The sequence below is a fragment of the Pelobates fuscus genome, chromosome 3 (assembly GCF_036172605.1).
Source record: "Pelobates fuscus isolate aPelFus1 chromosome 3, aPelFus1.pri, whole genome shotgun sequence".
Taxonomy (NCBI): Eukaryota; Metazoa; Chordata; class Amphibia; order Anura; family Pelobatidae; genus Pelobates; species Pelobates fuscus.
Window position 1 is genome coordinate 227292142 of NC_086319.1, and position 20717 is coordinate 227312858.

Here is a 20717-nt window from a genome sequence, read left to right on the forward strand (position 1 = left end):
GGCCGCTCTAACGAGAGCCTTATATCTTTGTTTAGGGTGTTCTGGCACTTGATATTTTGGGTGCTTGCGCCCCATGTTGGGGGGTTGAAGTTGTGGAGAATCCTCTCCTGTGGAATAGGCCGGTAGAATTATGATAAAGCTGCAGGGTTGAAGCAGAGCTCCACCAAAAGCACGTCTGTACAGGTTCTTGGTTGGGCACCCCCCCCCCCCTCCCCACCCATTGAATATTTATATGAAACATTATTTAATATGAATAAAATCTAAACTTATGAAATGTTATTTTCCAAGTTCTGCATGACATTTTAAATGTCAATGTCAACTGCTAGCTTTTACTGCAATAAAATACACATATTTGCATGCTATGATGTCCAACAAGTACAACAATGCCCCCTATGTAAAGGTTTTATGGTGTTTAAGAAAGTTGGGTCAAAAAAAGAGCTTGCCAATTTCAGTTTGTACACACTGAAATTTGCCAGGTTAGTTTGCTAAACCTATGTTGCCTTTGAGATCCTATGGCAGCCCAGCAATGGAAATTACCCTCATTATGGCATACCATTTGCAAAAGTAGACAACCCAGGTAATCATAATTGGGTACGTACAGTCATTGTTTTTATTAGTCACCTAGTCACGAACCCTGGCCAAAGTTAGTGTTTATATTTGTTTTTTGCATTTTTTTAACAAAAAAAAAAAAAAAACTTACTTTCACTGATGATATCATGATAATTTTACGTTTTACTACTCTAAAACACTTATATTTGTATACAGAGAAGTATCATGAGTACAGTGGTCTCCCCCATTTACAGATTTTATAGTGGCAAATATAAAGTTATAGTCTCTAGTCTCAGGTATTTTTAAGTCTATAATATGATATTTATATATATTTATTAATTATACTGTGGTCACATCACTCGGATCAGCTGCATTGGCTACAGGAGGACTGACGTTCAGGATGTTTTAGTTACAGTGCTTAATTAATAGTTAATTGGTGTATATTCTTAACTAAAGATGTTTGTTAATGCCATCAAGTCAAAAGAGCCGTTTGTATTGTTCATGTGTTTCCTATTTGATGGAAAACATATTTTTGAGTCCTTTTCAAAACCTCATAGGTGTTTAAACAGTTATGCTTCCAATGGTCCCGTTAAAGGGTTGATAACACCTCTAGTTAAGTGTTTAATGTAATGTACAGAACCCTTCATCACTGATTTATAATGGTGGGGAAAATTATTGGTGGAATTGTGATCATGTCGATATCAGCTCATTAGCAGGTGTTAAAGTGTTAACAGATATTAACTATGTGATTTTAAATTCTCACTAAATGATGTGTTATTATAAAATCTGGTTTCCCATTGCATATACAGCTCTCTGTGAAATTTCATAATGTGATTCATATTCTTCGAATGAGTTGTAAATATGTCTCTGCCAATAATATTCAGTATATGCACATGAATGCTCCTAAACTTACAACCACATGCCCTTAAAATTACTTTAAAAAAAATCCAGTTTACGATATATATATATATATATATATATATGGCACATAATTTCACATATATATATATATATATATATATATATATATATATATATATATATATATATATATATATATGAAACATGGGGGATGGTTGCACTCACCGGAACATGCTTAAATGGGGTGCTGCTGGTGCTGCTATATACATACACACACACACACACTTTTGTTTTTTTTTGGGGTGTAAACTTTAATTAAAGTCATCATTGTTGCTGGGTTGGGTTGCTGGCAAATGACTGTAGTCTGTCATCAGTCATCATTCAATAATTCCTGGGCTTGTGGCAGCTGTTCTTTACAAATTAAATTAATCTGCTTGGTGAAGGCAGCTATGCGTGGATTAAGACATATTCAGCACTAATACATTATGCTCATGCTAATGTTGTAGTATACAACTGACAGCAAAGGATTTCAGAAAATATATCTATTATTCAAGTGTGGCATATATTTTATACTAACAAAATGTGTCACATTACCTTTTTTGAAGAAATCTTCATTGAAGTTATAGGACTGTGAGTCTAAAACAAGAAAAAGCACACTCATGAGAACACATATACACACACGTCATCCTCAATTCATAGGCTGATAATAGTTACAGCACAAAATGTAAGCAATACTGCCTGCAAGCCGTCATTACTATATTTATGGAAAAAAAAAATGAAAATTTAAATCTAACTAGAATTGCTTGTTTATAGAAATCTGCTGCAATTAGTGTACCAGCAAGTATTTATCACATAGCCAAGTAATTTGTCATATAGCTATACTAATTTTTATAAACAAAACAGATTCTTTGATCAAATATTCATTGCGCATATGGCTTGGGCATGATAATACCAGATATTTGATTTAACTGTTAAGTCTGTTAAGTCTAATGCCCAATTATGGTTACTTGTTGGCAAGTACGGTGCGTGCCTTTTCCTATTAGAACTGTAGGATTAATGTCCTCTTGTAAAATTTGAGTGTGTATACATATGTATATATGATATATATATATATAATGAAAGGCTATTGATTGATTGAGCTAATTTCTCCTCTTTGAGTTTAAATCTGGATTGTGGACCCTTCAAAAATGTTTCTTATTATATTACCTACTAAGCTATTAATGAACATATGAGTGCAATACAGTCTAGAGGGGCGATGAATAAAAAGTAATTGATGAGGAATTTTCTATAAGCTGCTTATTCACTACGGAAGCCAAGGCAATATTGATCCACTTAAAGAATCTCTCCACATTAATAAACATAACATCCACTGTTAATGGCAGCTATGAATAAAGTACATGGAAATATTATACAGATGCTCTATTAACAATGATTTATATGCGGTCCGTAACTACAGTTACTTTAAAAGTGTTGTGTGAAAGCTCCATTTATTATACACAAAATACAATTTTAACTGAGCTTTCATTGAGATCATGGCTGCAAGCCTCACAAAACATGACGTGATTGGAAGTTGAGTTAAAATAACTCCAGGACACAGTGCATCACCAGTTTTATTTCTTTAATCCCTTTGTTATAGATTTAGTTTTCATTGCCAAATCTGTCAGATCAAAGCTTTATGTAAACATGTAGTAACAAAAATGAAGGTGTGCGCCAGACCTTAAAAACTTCTAGTTCCTCTATGATCAGTTCTCCACTTGTTCCATTGTTACTGGCAAGGACAATTACTTTTTGAACAGTCCCTTTGTCTGAAATGCAAAATAAAAAAAATGAAAAAAACATGTACACAATATCTTATTAAGGACTAGAAAATATTACTTGTTCAACATCAGAATTTATAATAATATATATTATTATCAATTATATTGACAGTAACAAATGCAGACCTATTAAGTGAGTTTACACTTATAAAATATAAGATTTATGACAGAGAATCATTCTTGCTGACCATGCTACCCATTAATTTAGCAAAAAAAATAAAAACTCTGGCATTCATTCTGTAGCACTCACATCGGCCTCAGCCTAAGCTCACTCACCTTCCCATAAAAACTGTGTAAAGAAAAAAAAAGTGTCTAATATGATGCCTTCGCCCACTTAACATATTTTCAAGACAACTGTCCCTTTCAACAACCCACCCCAGTTCCTCATTACCCACCCCAGTTCCTCATTATTATACACATTTTATTATTTTTTAAAGACAAAACTGTCTCTCTCTGTAGATGTTATAAATGTAAAATCTGCTCAGGCAGCTGTATTCTACCAGACAGAAGTTCACACATTGTAGGACAAGTCAGAAAACTGGACAGCTAGTGTTACGACAATTTGTATCATGCGACTAGAATTGTGAATCTCATTACTTTACTAATTTGCAAGAATAATTCTTCTGTGCCTTGTTCAGGATTACCATTAAAATTTGTATTAATGATAGATATAGAGTGAGCGACCAGTAATTCCTATAAATAATCACTTTTATATTTATGACTGTGCACATATAACATATATAGGTACATTGTATTAATATTTGGGGGGTGCAATCAATTTACACATGAGCACACAGCTTTGTCATAGTGCAAGCAAGCAGCTACCATAGAGGGGCATCTGGAGGTAGACTTCTGATGCTGGGCCGATTGCCTGTATCTATGACACTAGGCCTGATCACAAGCTTAATCTTGGGGAATTGTGTTCTTCCCATGAATGTTTAATGTAAGGTACAGAACCCTTCATTACTGATTTGTTAATAGCGTGGACTGACTATTCGACAGTCTCTTATCTCATTATCTGCCTGACACATTGCAGCAGACTTTTCAATTCATGCATGTTGTTGTTTCCTTTGACCTATTCTTTTATTTCTTGACTTATTATGTTTTGCTGTAAATACAGTAAATTCTGCCTTGCAGTCATTAGACATCCTTATATCTCTAGAGCCATCTGGGGTAGTGTAATCTATTTGTTAATTATTAAACAAGCCTCACTACACAAAACAAAAAATACAAAAAATACAAATTGTGCAGTTTTATAGTATCATTTTCAATATCATACTCAATTTCAATATCATACTCTTAAGAAAATTTTGTATTTATATGCTAATGCAAGTCAAAAATAAAGATAAAAAAAACCCAATAGATACATAATATGGAATTCTTGCACATAAGTGGGCTTTGGTTTAATGGATATTACTACATTTTTTTATTAAATCATCAGATAAGCATACTGTAACGGACCATTTCACTTACAAGAGGATAAAACCCAGTTTAGGCGATATCCCCCTTTCCATAGACTAGCAGCTACTGCAAGCACCAATCTCCCGGGGCCATAGTCCAAAGGCAAGAGGCGGGCAAGCAGCCCCCTCCAAGGACATGTGGCGAGGTCGGTTTTGCCACACTTCTCCCCTTTACCCCCCAGACTAACAGGGTATCTGACCTCCTGCCGGTCAGTGCCCTGGTTAGTCCAGCAACCCACCCACAAAACAGAAACAGCAGTACAGCCCACCCACAAAAACTGGTTACTACACCTGGGTAGAGGAGAACTTTGTCCAGGTCCAGGTGTCTCACCATGGCTGCGTGGGGGACTGGTAGTCTGCCTTGGTGGGTTGCTGGACTAACCAGGGCACTGACCGGCAGGAGGTCAGATACCCTGTTAGTCTGGGGGGTAAAGGGGAGAAGTGTGGCGAAACCGACCTCGCCACGTGTCCTTGGAGGGGGCTGCTTGCCCGCCTCTTGCCTTTGGACTATGGCCCCGGGAGATTGGTGCTTGCAGTAGCTGCTAGTCTATGGAAAAGGGGGATATCGCCTAAACTGGGTTTTATCCTCTTGTAAGTGAAACGGTCCGTTACAATTGGTGGCAAGCGGCGGGATCGTTCCTACAACCAGAGGGACAGCTACAGGCAACATCAATTCCTGGAGTACAAATTGAGGGCAACGCTAGTACCCGTACAGCGACCCTATCTACGAAGGAATTCGGGAAAATGGAGGAGAAGCTTCAAGATACAGTGTACAGTTACGTACGCCTTGGGTCTGGAGTAGTCCCAGAGGAGGACATGTTGAGGTACAGAGATATGGCCAGAGCCAGATTGTGGGACAAAGCCCTAGAAGAAGTACAGTATTCACGAGGGGATCGGCGCCGCAGCAGAAGGCAGCGAATCCTGGCTAGAATGGCAGAGCGGATGCCCCTCCTGAGAAAACAGACCACAGAAAAGTGGGTGACTAGACTCGAGATTCTAGTATACGCAGAACTGACGCTCGACGACTCATACCAGGCGCTACAGTGGTACGCAGCTCAGTGTGTCCCCGAGATGGCAGAGTATGAGTTCCCAGAAGGCGGAGATTACACTGGCCTCGGCCTATTTTGGGATAATATTGATGATGAGGACTTTGGGGAAGCTACCGACTCTCGTTTTTGGGACCTGTGTTACGACCGAGAAGACATGTTGGGTCTCCCTAGTGCTATTGACCTCGAGGCAGACCTACAGTATTTGGTCGCCAAGGAATGCAACCTGGAGTGGGATTACCTGCGACTCATCAATCAGGCCCGGGAAGAGTCAACCGGTCCGCCTTCCCAACAGCAAACAGCGGTACCCGAGGTAGCAGATCTCCTAGACTGGTCCTGTGAGGATCCCCAGTGGCAGTGTGTATCCGAGGGAGCTGAAGGTACAGTCCTTCCTCCTCAGCAGCAGAGTAAGTCCCAGGGAGCTGAAGGTGCAATCCTTCCTCCCCAGCGGCAGTGTGTATCCCAGGGAGCAGAAGGTGCCGTCCTTCCTCCCCAGCGGCAGTGTGTATCCCAGGGAGATGAAGGTATCGTCCTTCCTCCCCAGCGGCAGTGTATATCCCAGGGAGATGAAGGTGACGTCCTTCCTCCCCAGCGGCAGTGTGTACCCCAGGGAGCTGAAGGTGCCGTCCTTCCTCCCCAGCGGCAGTGTGTATCCCAGGGAGATGAAGGTGCCGTCCTTCCTCCCCAGCGGCAGTGTGTAACCCAGGGAGCCGAAGGTGCAATCCTTCCTCCTCAGCGGCAGTGTGTGTCCCAGGGAGCAGAAGGTGCCGTCCTTCCTCCCCAGCGGCAGTGTGTAACTCAGGGAGCCGAAGGTGTCGTCCTTCCTCCCCAGTGGCAGTGTGTCCTGCAGGGAGCAGAGACCGTCAGTCTCACACCCCAGCAGCAGGACAAAATAATGAAAGGGGAGACAGCTGGTCCCCCTCTCCACCAGCAGAGAGAGTGTCAGGGAGAGGAGCCTGTTAACCCCTCTCCCCAGTGGCAGTTGACAGTCCAGAGAGAGGAGCTTGTTACACCCTCTCTCCAGCGGCAGCCTAACCCACCAAGGGGAGATGTTAAGCCCCGCAACTATGCAGATGGGACCGTAGTCTCTGCACTTACAGCCCAAGGGGTAGGGACGGTTGGTCCTGTCCCCCAGCCACAGAGCGGTGTAACCAGAGGGGAGACAGTCGGTCTCTCCCTCCCACAACCAGACTCCAACCTGGCTACTTCCGCGGTAGTACTGGCACCAGGGCAGAGTACCGCTGGTCTCTGCCCCCTCAGCAACCCACCAAGGCAGACTACCAGTCCCCCACACAGCCGTGGTGAGGCACCTGGACCTGGACAAAGTTCTCCTCTACCCAGGTGTAGTAACCAGTTATTGTGGGTGGGAGGTACTGCTGTTTGTGCTTCGTGGGTGGGTTGCTGGACTAACCAGGGCACTGACCGGCAGGAGGTCAGATACCCTGTTAGTCTGGGGGGTAAAGGGGAGAAGTGTGGCGAAACTGACCTCGCCACGTGTCCTTGGAGGGGGCTGCTTGCCCGCCTCTTGCCTTTGGACTATGGCCCTGGGAGATTGGGCCCTTTTACAAAACGTATTCGGCCCTAACAGAGTGCATGTCACTCATTCTGGCCCTTTAAACACAGTGGGGCCATTCGGTACTTGCCCTGTGTGAGCAGTGATACCCCCAGATAGCTATGCCATGGAGCCGATTCATATAATGAAAGACTATGGGAAAGACTTTGGCTCCATGGCAATTAAACTGTATTTGTGTGGTCTGCATGTCATTCACCTAATAATGTGCACGCAGACCTGAGCTATCTGGGGATATGTTACATGTCTGTGTTTAATGTATAAAAAGTAACTTTATATATTTTAAAACATAATCCTGTATTTAGGTCCCCACATGTGTAATGGAGTTTTGTCTTTGACCTGGGAGATAATTGGATTACTTCTCCAATTATCTCCAGGGCAGAAGGGAGGAAACCAGGATGCATTGTGGGGATGTTTTTACTTTTACTGTTTGAGCAGATTAAAATACTGCCAGCCAGGGGGAATAAAATATACTTCTACTAACTTTTGAACCCCTGGTCTGATTCATGCCATTATATTTTTAATATGTTGTTCCCCTGAATGGATTGATTGTGGATATGTATTTTTATGAGAATGCGATGTATGGTTTTAAAGTTACAGAGTATGTGTGGAAACTGTATTTTTACTGTATGTAATAATTATGTTAATTGCTTATCTGAGGGGAGGGGATGTGTGGGTTGTACTGTTGCTTGATTGGTTGTTTTATGCCTCCCCCTGGGTGTGTCCTGTATGTGCACAACTGTAATAAAAACCAGGCTGGGTGTTCCAGACCTCAGTTCCTGCTTAACCCTCAAAGCGATGTGTCGTCTCGTTCTTTGGGGGAATTGGATTGTATGCTGACTGCCAGGAGTGTAAGCGGATGGTATGCTTTTCCTGTTCAGCTGATTCCAGAGTTCGTGTGTCCAGTTCGGGAGTTGGAAGATTCGTACAGTTTGGAGTTCGGGAGAATTGGTGATTGCAGTAGCTGCTGGTCTATGGAAAAGGGGGATATCGCCTAAACTGGGTTTTATCCTCTTGTAAGTGAAACGGTCCGTTACACATACCATGCTAGAACACGTATTTAGCTTCCACCTAATTATGGATAGACACTATGTGGGTATAAAATAAAGGGGCACTGGAAATGCTGAGACTTCAGTCATGATACCGATAAAATTACCTAAGTGGAAGTCGATAACTTTTAAATAGACACAAAAAATAATTCCTTTGCTACAGGTTCCAAGAATTATTGTTGCTGAACTTGCTGATGTCCTAAAATGAACACTGTACACCATACCATAAAATCTGAAAAAAAAAAAAAGAAGAAGAAGAACACGTGGAAATGTTTTTTGCGAGGTCCTTGTTCTCATTGTTTTTGTATTTACAAAAATGCTAAATATTTGGCATATTTTAGTATTGTTGTAGAACTGATTGTTATGTCTATAATAAAGAAAACATACTAATTGATTTCTAAGCACATCTTTACCTTGGCTGCTGCAATACAATGAGACAGAATGTGTGTTAAGCAGCTGGCAATAGTGGAGTTTTTACATATCAGGTAGTAGATAGCTCATTGACAGTGACAGACAGGCCTGGCCATATCTCAGCTGGATAGCAATTTCCTACATAAAAGTCTGATTGTAATTGGCGCCAGGTGTAACTTCCCACTCTTTGCTCTTTCCATTTACACTTTATGGAACTGTCCAAGCAACAAGATAACAAGGTACTGGAACAAGCTGTTTGTTCTCCAATCAAAGAGAAACTGTATAGTTTTTTTTGTTTTTTTTATTCTGGCATATCCATATCAATAACTTTTTTACATGGAACACACCTACATTTTATTCTATTCTTTTAAATGTGTTGTCTTTGGAATATGGTAAATGTTCAGCTTTAATATTTGTCAGGACAATACTGTGGCCCAACACGCAGAATTAAGTAAGACACAGAAGGTCTTAGAATGGATTTAACGTAGAAAGCACAGTCAGAAATAAACCGAGGTCAGGGATACAGACAGAAGCATAAATGAACAGACAAAGACATAAGATCAAGGATACCAAATATATGGATTGACATTTTTGGGGATGGCGCTATAGCATAGCGTGGTAATGCAGTGGACCGCGCCCTTATTGGTGTTAGACTGAAAAAGTACAAGGATATGCCCTTACCAGAGGCACTGGAAACAGCTAAGCAAAGAGACAGAACTGGCAACCAGACTGAGCAGATACACCAGAGAAGCAGAGGAAAAATAATATATATATTCAAGGCATATACACAGCTGCAGGGTAACCACCACATATCCACCCAAGACCCACTCAGAGCAGAGACTGAACAGTACTGGAAGAACATCTGGGAGAAAGAAGCATCACATAACACCAGGGGACAAGTGGATACTAGACCTGAAAGCAAACCACTGCATGCTGCATAGCCACATGAAAAGTTGGTCAGCCCCAGGACCTGACATGATCCACACCAACTGGATAAAGGAATTCAAAATGCTGCATGAATGCCTAGCAGCACAAATGAACCAGCTAGTAGCAACAGGCCCTACCCCTGGCTAACACAAGGCAGAACATTGCGGGTCATAAAGAACCCTCTCAAAGGGACAACAACATCCAACCAACAACCAATCACCTGCCTCCACACAACAAGGTCCTGTCATGCATTAAAACCTCAGAAATTGATGCACATAAAAGTTAGTACATGAGAAATGCACAAAAGGGGAATGGAAACAACACAAGGGGATTGAAACACCAAATACTGGTACACCAAAACGTCACATGGGATTCTAAAACCAGACAGACTAATCTCTGCACAACCTTAAGTGACTACAAGAAATCCTATGACACAATGCGACACACATGGATACTGCAATGCTTGGCTCTATACGAAGTCAACAATACAATAAGAGCCTTCATCAAGAACTTGATGGACAAGTGGAAAACAACTCTAGAAGCCAATTCCAGGACATTAATGCGCTATCCCCAATGCTGTTCTGCATAGGCCTCAATCCCCTTAGCCAGATCATCAAGAAGAGTGGATCCGGATACAGATTGAAGAGTGGAGCTATCATCAGCCACCTACTCTACATAGACAACATCAAGCTGTACGCCAAGAATAAGCGGGACATTGACTCACTGATCCACCTAACTAGGATATACAGCAAGGACATCGGAATGTGGTTCAGACTAGATAAGTGTGGGCCAAAAAGCAAATTTAGAAAACAGCTACAAGTACCTAGAGCTACCACAAACACATGGCATCCACGAGGAAGAGGCAAGGAGAATTTCAACATCCAAGTACCTCCAGAAAATTAGACAGGTCCTGAAGTCCAAGCTCAATGGCAAGAACAAAATTCAAGCTCTCAAGACATATGCCCTACCATTCATTAGGTACCCAGCTGGAATAACTTGGCCAATAGAAGAACTGGTCACCATAGATGTCAAGACTAGGAAACTACTCACTATGAATTGAAGATTCCACCTGAAATTCAGCATCCCAGAGGGTGTACACCAGCTGGAAGGGAGGAGGCTGGGGAATGATGAGTGTCAAGGACACCGCACTATTAACAGATTTGTGGCTGATTCAGAGCACAGACGGGTTTGTGCAGATAAAGGCACATTGCGGAACATTTCTGCCAGATCCATGCATTGGATCAAGAGAGCAGCTGCTAAAATACCACTAAATAGCAGCAAACAGATATTTGAAGCTGCTGGTGTCTCTGGAGTCCCACAGACATCAGGGTGTAGAGTCCTCCAGAGTCTTGCAACTGTGTATAAACCTTCTATTCGGCCACCACTAACCAATGCTCACAAGCAGAAACGGCTGCATTGGGCAGAAAAATACATGAAGATTAATTTTCAAACAGTCCTGTTCACTGATGAGTGCCATGCAACCATGGATGGTCCAGATAGATGGAGTAGTGGATGATTGGTGGACGGCCACCCTGTTCCAACAAGGCTGCGACGTCAGCAAGGCCGTGGTGGAGTCATGTTTGGGCCGGAATCATGGGAAGAGAGCTGGTCGGCCCCTTTAGGGTCCCCGAAGGTGTAAAGATGACCTCTGCAAAGTATGTGGAGTTTCTGACTGACCACTTTCTTCCCTGGTACAGAAGGCAGAACTATGCTTTCCGTAATAAAATCATCTTCATGCATGATAGTGCACTATCTCATGCTGCAAAGAATACCTCTGCATCAATGGCTGCTATGGGGATAAAAGCATAGAAAGTCATGGTGTGGCCTCCATCCTGCCCTGACCTCAATCCTATTGAGAACCTTTTGGAGCATCCTCAAGCAAAAGATCTATGAGGGTGGGAGGCAGTTTACATCCAAACAGCAGCTCTGGGAGGCTATTCTGACATTTTGCAAACAAATTCAAGCATAAACTGTCCAAAAACTCACAAGTTCAATGGATGCAAGACTTATGAAGCTGCTATCAAATAAGGGGTTCCTGTGTTAAAATGTAACGTGACCTGTTAAAATGTTTAAAAAGTTAAAATGTTTTTATAAGTGTGATTGAAATAGCTTTTGATTTCAGTAAATATGCTGCAAACACAACAAATGACAATTTTAAGTTCTTTACAACCTATAAAGTGTTTTGAAACTTAATGTGCGTAATAATTTGGAACAGTGCATTGTAAGTTTTTTATGTTTTTAAAAAAATACTGTTATCTTTAGGAGGTTTGTTCAATAAAATTTGAATTGTACTCTTAATAGTTGATAACATGAGAATTATGCTGACTGTATTTACATCAATTATTTAGGTAAATGAGAAAAATATAATTTGCATAATAATTTTGAACAGGGTGTATAGTGTTCCTTTAAATGTCAGTTCTGAGAAGGAGAGAAATGCTATAATAAGAAGTTAAAATTATGAAAAGTAGCTACATCAAAGTTTTCTTGTTGCCTTGCACCTGACTTTTCAGCCCTGTGTGTAAAAATATTGCCGTTTCAGAGAAAAGTCATTGTTCTGTTTCCAGGGATAAACCCACCTATAGTTGCTGCTTCTCAGACAGCCACTAAATGGTGTTGCCTGTTTTTACCAGAGCTGTTGTGGCCTGAACGACGTTTGATGTCCTTACACTTTGCATGAGGTTGTCTAATATCATGTGAATGTAATGCAGGCAGCTAATGGCTTCACACAGAGAATCCATGAATCGTAAAACAAATCCAGCCTCCATCAGCCTGTGCTTCCAGCCTCCATCAGCATGTGCTTCCCAATGAGCGTAAGATCATTGGATGAGTGAAGCAATAACAATCAGCAGACCTGACGACGCGGCGGGGGGAGGAGCTGATGGAGGCTGGATTTGTTTTACATAGCAAAGTTAAAACTAAAGGACCACTGTACGCAGACCATGTCATTGAGACATCTAAAAATACACCTAAATCTATAAAATAAACAAATATAGTGTTTAAAGCATTCACAAAATATGCTTCTTTAAATCCGCAACCTGCAAAAGTTATCCTCCTCTAGCATATAGTGCTGCCATAAACCTCATCTTCCTTATATAGGTAATAGTGTGTATAAGGTCGCTTTAAATAAAATATTACAAAAATAAATAATGCAGCAATTTAAAGAAATAACTGTAACAATAAAACTTCCTCATTATTCAGAGATGACACAGGAGAAAGATTGTGCTTCCCAATGCTTATTCAAATAGTTGTTCCTCGTGTGTCCACCGTGTGATATAATGCTATGTAAATCCCTCCACTTCCCCTGATGGCGTCTTTCAGAGATCTCTGTGAAGAAGCTGTAATCTTAGCTGACAACTATATTTCAGTGGGCAGATTTTATTGGAGCAGACTCAAAACAACATTTCGGCCCACACCAGGGCCTTTGTCAAGCTTGACATAGGCCCTGGTGTGGGCTGAAACGTGGTTTTGATTCTGCTCCAATGAAATCTACCCATTGGATTGAACTTGAGTGCCTGGACCATTATTACTTTTTTGCAAGTTACATTGTGAGGATTGTCCAACCTCATGCCTGGTTGCACCCTGGGATCCGGGAGAGTGCAGTATCCATATTGGTAATTATATTAAAAATTATATTTCAGCTGCTACAAGCCAAGGTAGCAGTTGTATTCATCTTCGCTAATAAATTAAACTTCTGTCAAGAGGTGCTATGCATAATACAAACCCATGCATTGTTAGATGTGTACAATTTACATTGAAAATAATGATAACGATAGGTGGAAGCTACGGTGAGAAATGTCAAGAACTTAAAGTGAATTTCAAATTTAAAGGGACACTATAGTGACCAGAACAACTACAGCTTAATGCAGTTGTTCTGGTGAGTATAATAGCTCCCTTTAGGCATTTTCATGTAAACACTGACTTTTCAGAGAAAACATTGCCCCTAGGGACACCTCCAAGTGGCCACTCTTCAGATGGCAACTGGAGGGGCTTCCTGGCTCAGTGCTGCACAGTAAGCAGTCCTGCCATTCAGCATCCCCACGCTCTGCATGGGGACGCTGAATTTTCCTCATAGAGATGCATTGATTCAATGCATCTCTATGAGGAAGTGCTGATTGGCCATAACGCCCCTTGCTGATTTTTGCCAATCCAAAGTTTTACCCCATAGGAAAGCATTGGATTGGCTAAAAATCTGCAATTTTGATGATGTCACCAAGGGGGCAGGGCCAGCGCCGGAGGACCCTTGGAGAGCTGAAAATAAGGTGAGTTTTAACCCATTCTGAGGGAGCTAAGGTGGGGGCAAGTCACCTAAATGGTGGGTTTTCACTATAGGGTCAGGAATACATGTTTGTGTTCCTGACCCTATAGTGATCCTTTAACAGCAAAAGTAGCCAAACTTGAAGCATAGAAGAGTTTGATATTTTTTTCCAGCTTGATTATTTATCTTAAATTTGAAATGTACTCTGAATTTTCCACAAATCTCACTGTATTTGCAGAAAACATGGTAACTTCAAATTAGCCTTTTGCAAGTGTTTTTTGTTATCCTTACTGTTGGTGTACTTTTTACATTAAAAAAGGTGAACTTAAACCTTGCAGGTTCATTTATGCAAACCATAATTGTACACTTAATTTGCAATGTTCTCAGAACTGTAATACAGTGCTACCATTTCTTTAATAATGCTATAGCTCTGATTTATGATCTCTTACAAAAAGTCTAGGTGAAATCATCATTAAAGCATGAAACAATATTTATAGTAATTTAGTCACTGCAGATATCATTTCACCACTTTTTAAATTTAGAAGAACAAAGCTTAAAAACAATGTATGGTACTTTATTTTTTGCAAAAAAACCCTTTGTGATATAAATGTTTCAAAGTAATAAAACAACACCGCTTTTTTGGTCCAAAGTGATAAAGTCATCTAATGAGGATCTGAAACCTGGCAGCTAGATTGCATTTTGGCACATGGAGATGATAATACATTACCAGCTATCAAACTACACTTCTACACTTTTACATCAACATTCTATTACTGCTTGATATATAATAATTTCAGTCTGGAATTGATTCATTATATGACATAAAAATATGAAAAGGTATAGCTGTGATGAAATAGCACAGTCACAATCAATGTATTTATCACCTTTTCCAGTGAAAAATAAGAAACTAAACAGATGTTGGGTTTCTTATTAAAAATTACCAAAATTATGTGTTCTCCATTTTAAAAAAAAAAACGTACTTTACGGCCACGGCTACAGTAATTGTGTTTTCCAAAACCAATAATAAATAATAATAGTCATTAAAATAGTTGGACACTATAAATATATAAAATCTATTTTTTAATATATATTTTCTTAAATTTAAAATCATAATTTAGGGTTGGAAGGTAGCAAAGAGAAAGTGCTATGAGTGCCGCTGGACATGTCAGAGTCTGGGGCCATTGGTGTAAAATTCCTAATCTTAGTATAGACTTTAAACATGCTCATTCTCTTTAAAGAACTAATGTGTGACGTGGCCTATTCACTTATTCTAGGAGGATTCTGAGCTTGGACACCAGAGGAAGTCGTGTGTTTAGTGCATATCACCTTTAGTCTATCCCCTGTGAACATGAACTGCCAGAGTCATCCCACTCAAAAAGTATCAATTTTGTTGTCAGGCTGATATATAGATATACTGTATTATTCATAACAAAAGTGGTCTTCTGACTTTTAGGGACTGGGGGGGGGGGGGGGGGAGAAAGTAGATTCTTAGAGTAGAGGAGTTTTAAAAAAAGAATTAGCTCACATAGCGTCTTCCTTTTTGGTTGGGCTTATTTTTTGTGAAGACACCCAAAAGGTGAAATGTCCACTTGTATTGTGGATACTAGTGGAGAAAGATAACAGTAAATAAATATAAACTAATATTAAAGGGACGCTATAATCACCAAATCAACTTTAGCTTAATGAAGCAATTTTTGTGTATGGATCATGCCTCTGAAGTTTCACTGCTCAATTCACTGCAATTTAGGAGTTAAATCACTCTTGCTTCTGTTTATATAGCCCTAGGCACAACTCCCCTGTGGCCTGCATGAAAGCAAAATTATTTCAGTTTCAATCAGATGTAACTTACTTTAAAAGTGTTTATCATCTGTAAATTTAACTTTATTCACATACAGGAGGCTCCTGCAGGGTGTAGCAAGCTATTAACAGAACAGGAGATAAGACATTCTAAATTACCGTATAAACTCGAGTATAAGACGAGTTTTTCAGCACATTTTTATACTCGAGTCAATGTCTGTATTATGGCAATTTACATTGCCATAATACAGACAATGGGGCTGTGTAGGAGGGGGGCTGGCAGGGAGCTGTTACTTACCTCTCCTGCAGCTCCTGTCAGCTCCCTCCTCCTCCGCGCCGGTCCGGTCAGCACCTCTGTCAGCTTCCAGTGTAAGTCTCGCAAGAGCAGCGGGGTCATAGTGCGGCTCTCGCGACCGGACCGGCGCGGAGGAGGAGGGAGCTGACAGGAGTTGCAGGAGAGGTAAGTGCTTCCTGCCAGCCCCCCTCCACTGAACTGCCAATGCCACTGGACCACCAGGGAGTGAGAGCCCCCCTCCCTGCCATGTATCAAGCAGGGAGGGGGGATGAAAAAATATATATATAAATAATAATATTTAATAAAATAATATTTAAAAAAAATCATAAAATAAAAATTAATAATAATAAAAAAATATAAAACAAAAAATTATAATTTTACAACAAAAAAAATATTAAAATAATAATTTAAAAAATAATAATAAAAATGCCCACCCCCCACCAAGGCTCTGCAACACACACACACACACACACTGCATCACACACTGCATTCATACACACACTGCACTCATACACACACACACTGCACTCATATACACACACTGCACTCATATACACACACTGCACTCATATACACACACTGCACTCATTTTTTTAGTATTATGACATTGACAGTTAAAATGTCATGTAGAACTAAAAAAATAACAACATTTCTTATTTTCTCCCATTTTTTTCATATTAAATTATGTTTCATAGCTAATATTTGATATTAAAGGACCACTCTAGTGCCAGGAAAACACTCGTTTTCCTGGCACTAGAGTGCCCTGAGGGTGCCCCCACCCTCAGGGACCCACTCCCGCTGGGCTCTGGGGGGAGGAAGGGGTAAACTTACCTCTTTCTCCAGCGCCGGGCGGGGAGCTTTCCTCCTCCTCTCCTTCTTCCTTGCGACGTCATCGGCTGAATGCGCATGCGCGGCAGGAGCCGCGCTCGCATTCAGCCAGTCGCATAGGAAAGCATTTACAATGCTTTCCTATGGACGCTTGCGTGCTCTCACTGTGATTTTCACAGTGAGAATCACGCAAGCGCCTCTAGCGGCTGTCAATGAGACAGCCACTAGAGGTTTTGGAGGCTGGATTAACCCTCAGTATAAACATAGCAGTTTCTCTGAAACTGCTATGCTTATAAAAAAAAGGGTTAATCCTAGAGGGACCTGGCACCCAGACCACTTCATTAAGCTGAAGTGGTCTGGGTGCCTAGAGTGGTCCTTTAAATGAAAGCCCTGTTTCCTCTGAATAAAATGATATATAATAAGGGGGGGTGCATTTAATATGAAAGAGGTGAATTACGGTTGGACAGACATATAGCGCAAATGCCAGGTTTTGTTTACGTTTTGTTTTGATCATAACGTGTACATTTGGCTCAGTCCTTAAGGGGTTAAAGAGCAAATAACAATTCAAACCAGGGTTTTACATTTAGCAATTTTCATGGCATATTTTATAATTTTTATTTATTTAAATACTAGTTTCCAAAATTTACTTCTGCCTAAATTCTGTATGAAAAGGAAAAACATAGTGATACCTTGCATGACTGTACCATTACATGCTGCCTCTAATTCATGACATAAGCAACTATATTTAAACATAGAATTTGGTTTGCAGATTACAAAGTAGCAGAAACTTTACAAGATCAAAAATATGGCAATACTTCAGAGAAGATTCCAGTCTACGAAGTACTGAAAAACACATATCCATTTTGGGGAATGAAACAAAAGTTTAGCACATTGTAAGCAGATGCTTAGAACAAGATAAATGTAACTCAAACGTGTACCAGTTTGCAAGGTTTTTATGTATGTATATATATATATATATATATATATATATTTCAAACCTCAGAATATTTGCTAACGAACTGAATGATTAATAATGATTGAATTATGAATTTATAGAAGATTATTATCCACTGCTGTCAAAACACATTTCTACTCATTCACATACATATATTATTCTAGTGTCTTAATATTAAAAGGCCACTCCGCAATTAATTTTTTTAAATCCCTGATTAGTAGCTTAACCCCCAATGAATACATACATTTTTTATGCATGTATTCATTGGGGGTTTATTTACAATACCTTGCAGTCCTTATGAACTTCAGCCTTGGCAAACTCTCACCTTTTTTCCCAAAGAAGACTTTTAGCTTCTTCATTGGGTTTGGCCTATCAGAGGTTTCTCAATGCAATATATTCTATGCACAGCATTCAGAAAGAACACTGGTCTGATCTGAGTTATGTGGGAGAGCAAGGCGCTCCACTTGAGGGGATCTAATGGAAGCAAGAAGAAACGTATCCGTGTTCCATTATCTATGCATATTCAGTTGGGCTCAAAAGTTTGCATACCCTGGCAGAAATTTTGGCATTGATTTTAAAAATATCTAATCCTTGCAAAAAAAAGGTATTTTATTGAAGGATAGTGATCATTTGAAGCCATTTATTATCACACAGTTGTTTGTCTGGCTCCTTTTTAAAAAAAAATAAAAAAATAATGATAACAGAAATCACTCAAATGGCCGTGATCAAAAGTTTAAATTCCTTTGAATGTTTGGCCTTGTTACAGATACACAAGGTTACACACACAGGGTAGTTCAGCTGCTGACACGATCCTAAAATAAATTGTTGCGGGCAGTGTACCCATAGGGCAGCTGCTTTGGGCTCCTCGTGAATAGCAGGGCACCGGGCAGCTGCCCCGTTTGGCCCGTGTTAAATACTGCCCTACACATTGATACTGTAATATCAGCAGTACATTCTAAACTTGAGATTTGTATGTAATACAATGCTGGAAATCCACCATGGTGACGTACGAGATTTGGGGAGTATATGTTGGAAAGAGGAATATTCTGTAAAGGCAAGGTTGTATTTGAAGGGACACTATTGTCACCAGAGCCACTACAGCTTAATGTAGTTGTTATGGTGTCTATAGCCTGTCCCTGCAGACCTTTTAACGTAAGCACTGCCATTTCAGAGATGCACAGAGAGTAGTGAAAAACATTTATTAACGCCATAGTACTCAAAGTTTTAAGTTTTATAAATCAGTTATTTGCATATCTGACTCACCTGTCCCAAGAAATAAGACATTGTACCGACCATCTCCAGCATTTACTCTATCCACAGTAATTTTTGTATATTTATAATCTGTTCCCGTCCTTATTAAAAGTGGCTTCTTGTGTTTTGGATAAATGGAATTGTACATAAGTGGGTGATTTCTTATGAAAGTAACAACATCATCTGGAAATTCCTTTGTTGTCAGCACTGTAGGGGTAAAGGCTCCTCCCGGACACTATAGTTAAACATATGAAGCATTATCCTTTACAAAAACTGTACATTACAACAGAATAAATATAACAAATTCACAACTGACAATAAATACTTAAAGGAACACTTAAGGGTCAGGAGTACAAACTTGTATTCCTGACCCTAGAATGTTAAAAAATCATGTTACCTCCCTGAAAAAGGTATAACATTTACCTTTATTCCAGCACCAGTACTGGCTCCCCCCCTATTCCACCCCAATCTTTCTTCATAACTAAAATGTTCTATTCCTTTTATTAGTTTTGTAGCCCGCCTCTGCAATTTTTTCTATTGTCATAATATCCTTCTCTAGAACAGGTGCCCAAAACTGCACATCATGTTAAGGGTGTGGTCTTACCAGTGATTTATTAAGAGGCAAACTTATATTTTCATCCAATAATTAATGCCCCTGTTTACACATGACAAATGCTGATTGGAATTCCACGATGTTGCTTAGTTTGCTGAATATATCAATTCTATAATCCTTCTTGTGTGTTGTTATCCCTAATTCACTACCATTTAGATTGTAAGTTGCTGGTGCATTCTTTACTGTGAAGTGTATAACTGCATTTTTCTACATTCAATTTCATCTGACATTTGAGTGCCTAGTCCCCCAATCTAAATGTACAGGAAATAAATATCCTGCTCTTGTAAAACCTTTTCTAATACTTACTTAGCCTTTTTCCAAAAAATAAAATATATAATATAAGAAAAATCAATGGTGAATTCAGTTATTGTCTGTACAATCGGCTAACCAATGGGTCTACAAATTTTAAAACATTTTAAACAGTGCAAGTTGGAACAGTGCAAGTTCATTGGTGAAATTTTGCTGATACATGTGAATTAACTCAATCTGCTAGTGATCAAGACGATTGCTTTGCACTCTGTAAATTGTTTAACTCAGGTATCAATTTATGCCTACAGTGGTGGTCTTTGGGAAAATTATAATTGAGAATATTTGCTATGTTTGGTTAATCCATACAAAAACAGGGATTCGCAAAATTATTCTTATCCCTATTATCTTACAACTATACCTAGTGTTCAAAGCTACAGGTAGTGTCACATTGTTTGTAGTCCTTCACCAACAGCACTTTAAAATATATCAAATTACAAATAACAGAATGCATCTTCGACTTTCTACTTAAAAAGCCAATTTTTAGAAAAATCTGCAAACTATGGTTGATTGGAGCCTGCCAAAACATTAAACAACGGGCTACAAATATAATGAGAAAAAATGTATGAAATAGTGTTGAACTGACTTGTGAATTCCTACTAACTCAAAAGTGAGCAGTCATTTAAACAAGCAGGTAATGTAAGATAAATGGATGAATGGATACAAATGTGGGATTCCTAAGCCTGTGGTGGTAGGAATCAAGGTGGAATGGGATTTGGCTGGTGGT

At 39.8% G+C, this 20717-nt stretch overlaps 1 protein-coding gene across 1 annotated transcript in view; it reads right to left on the reverse strand.

Annotated features, from left to right (window-relative positions):
* SEMA3C (semaphorin 3C) overlaps positions 1 to 20717 on the reverse strand; it is a 171490-nt gene that overhangs the window by 9454 nt on the left and 141319 nt on the right. The window contains exons 12-14 of the mRNA XM_063448177.1: positions 19084 to 19306; positions 3127 to 3215; positions 2005 to 2046 (exon numbers count right to left, since the gene is read on the reverse strand). Of these exons, the coding sequence (XP_063304247.1) occupies positions 2005 to 2046; positions 3127 to 3215; positions 19084 to 19306 (354 nt within the window). The remainder of the gene's footprint in view (positions 1 to 2004; positions 2047 to 3126; positions 3216 to 19083; positions 19307 to 20717) is intronic.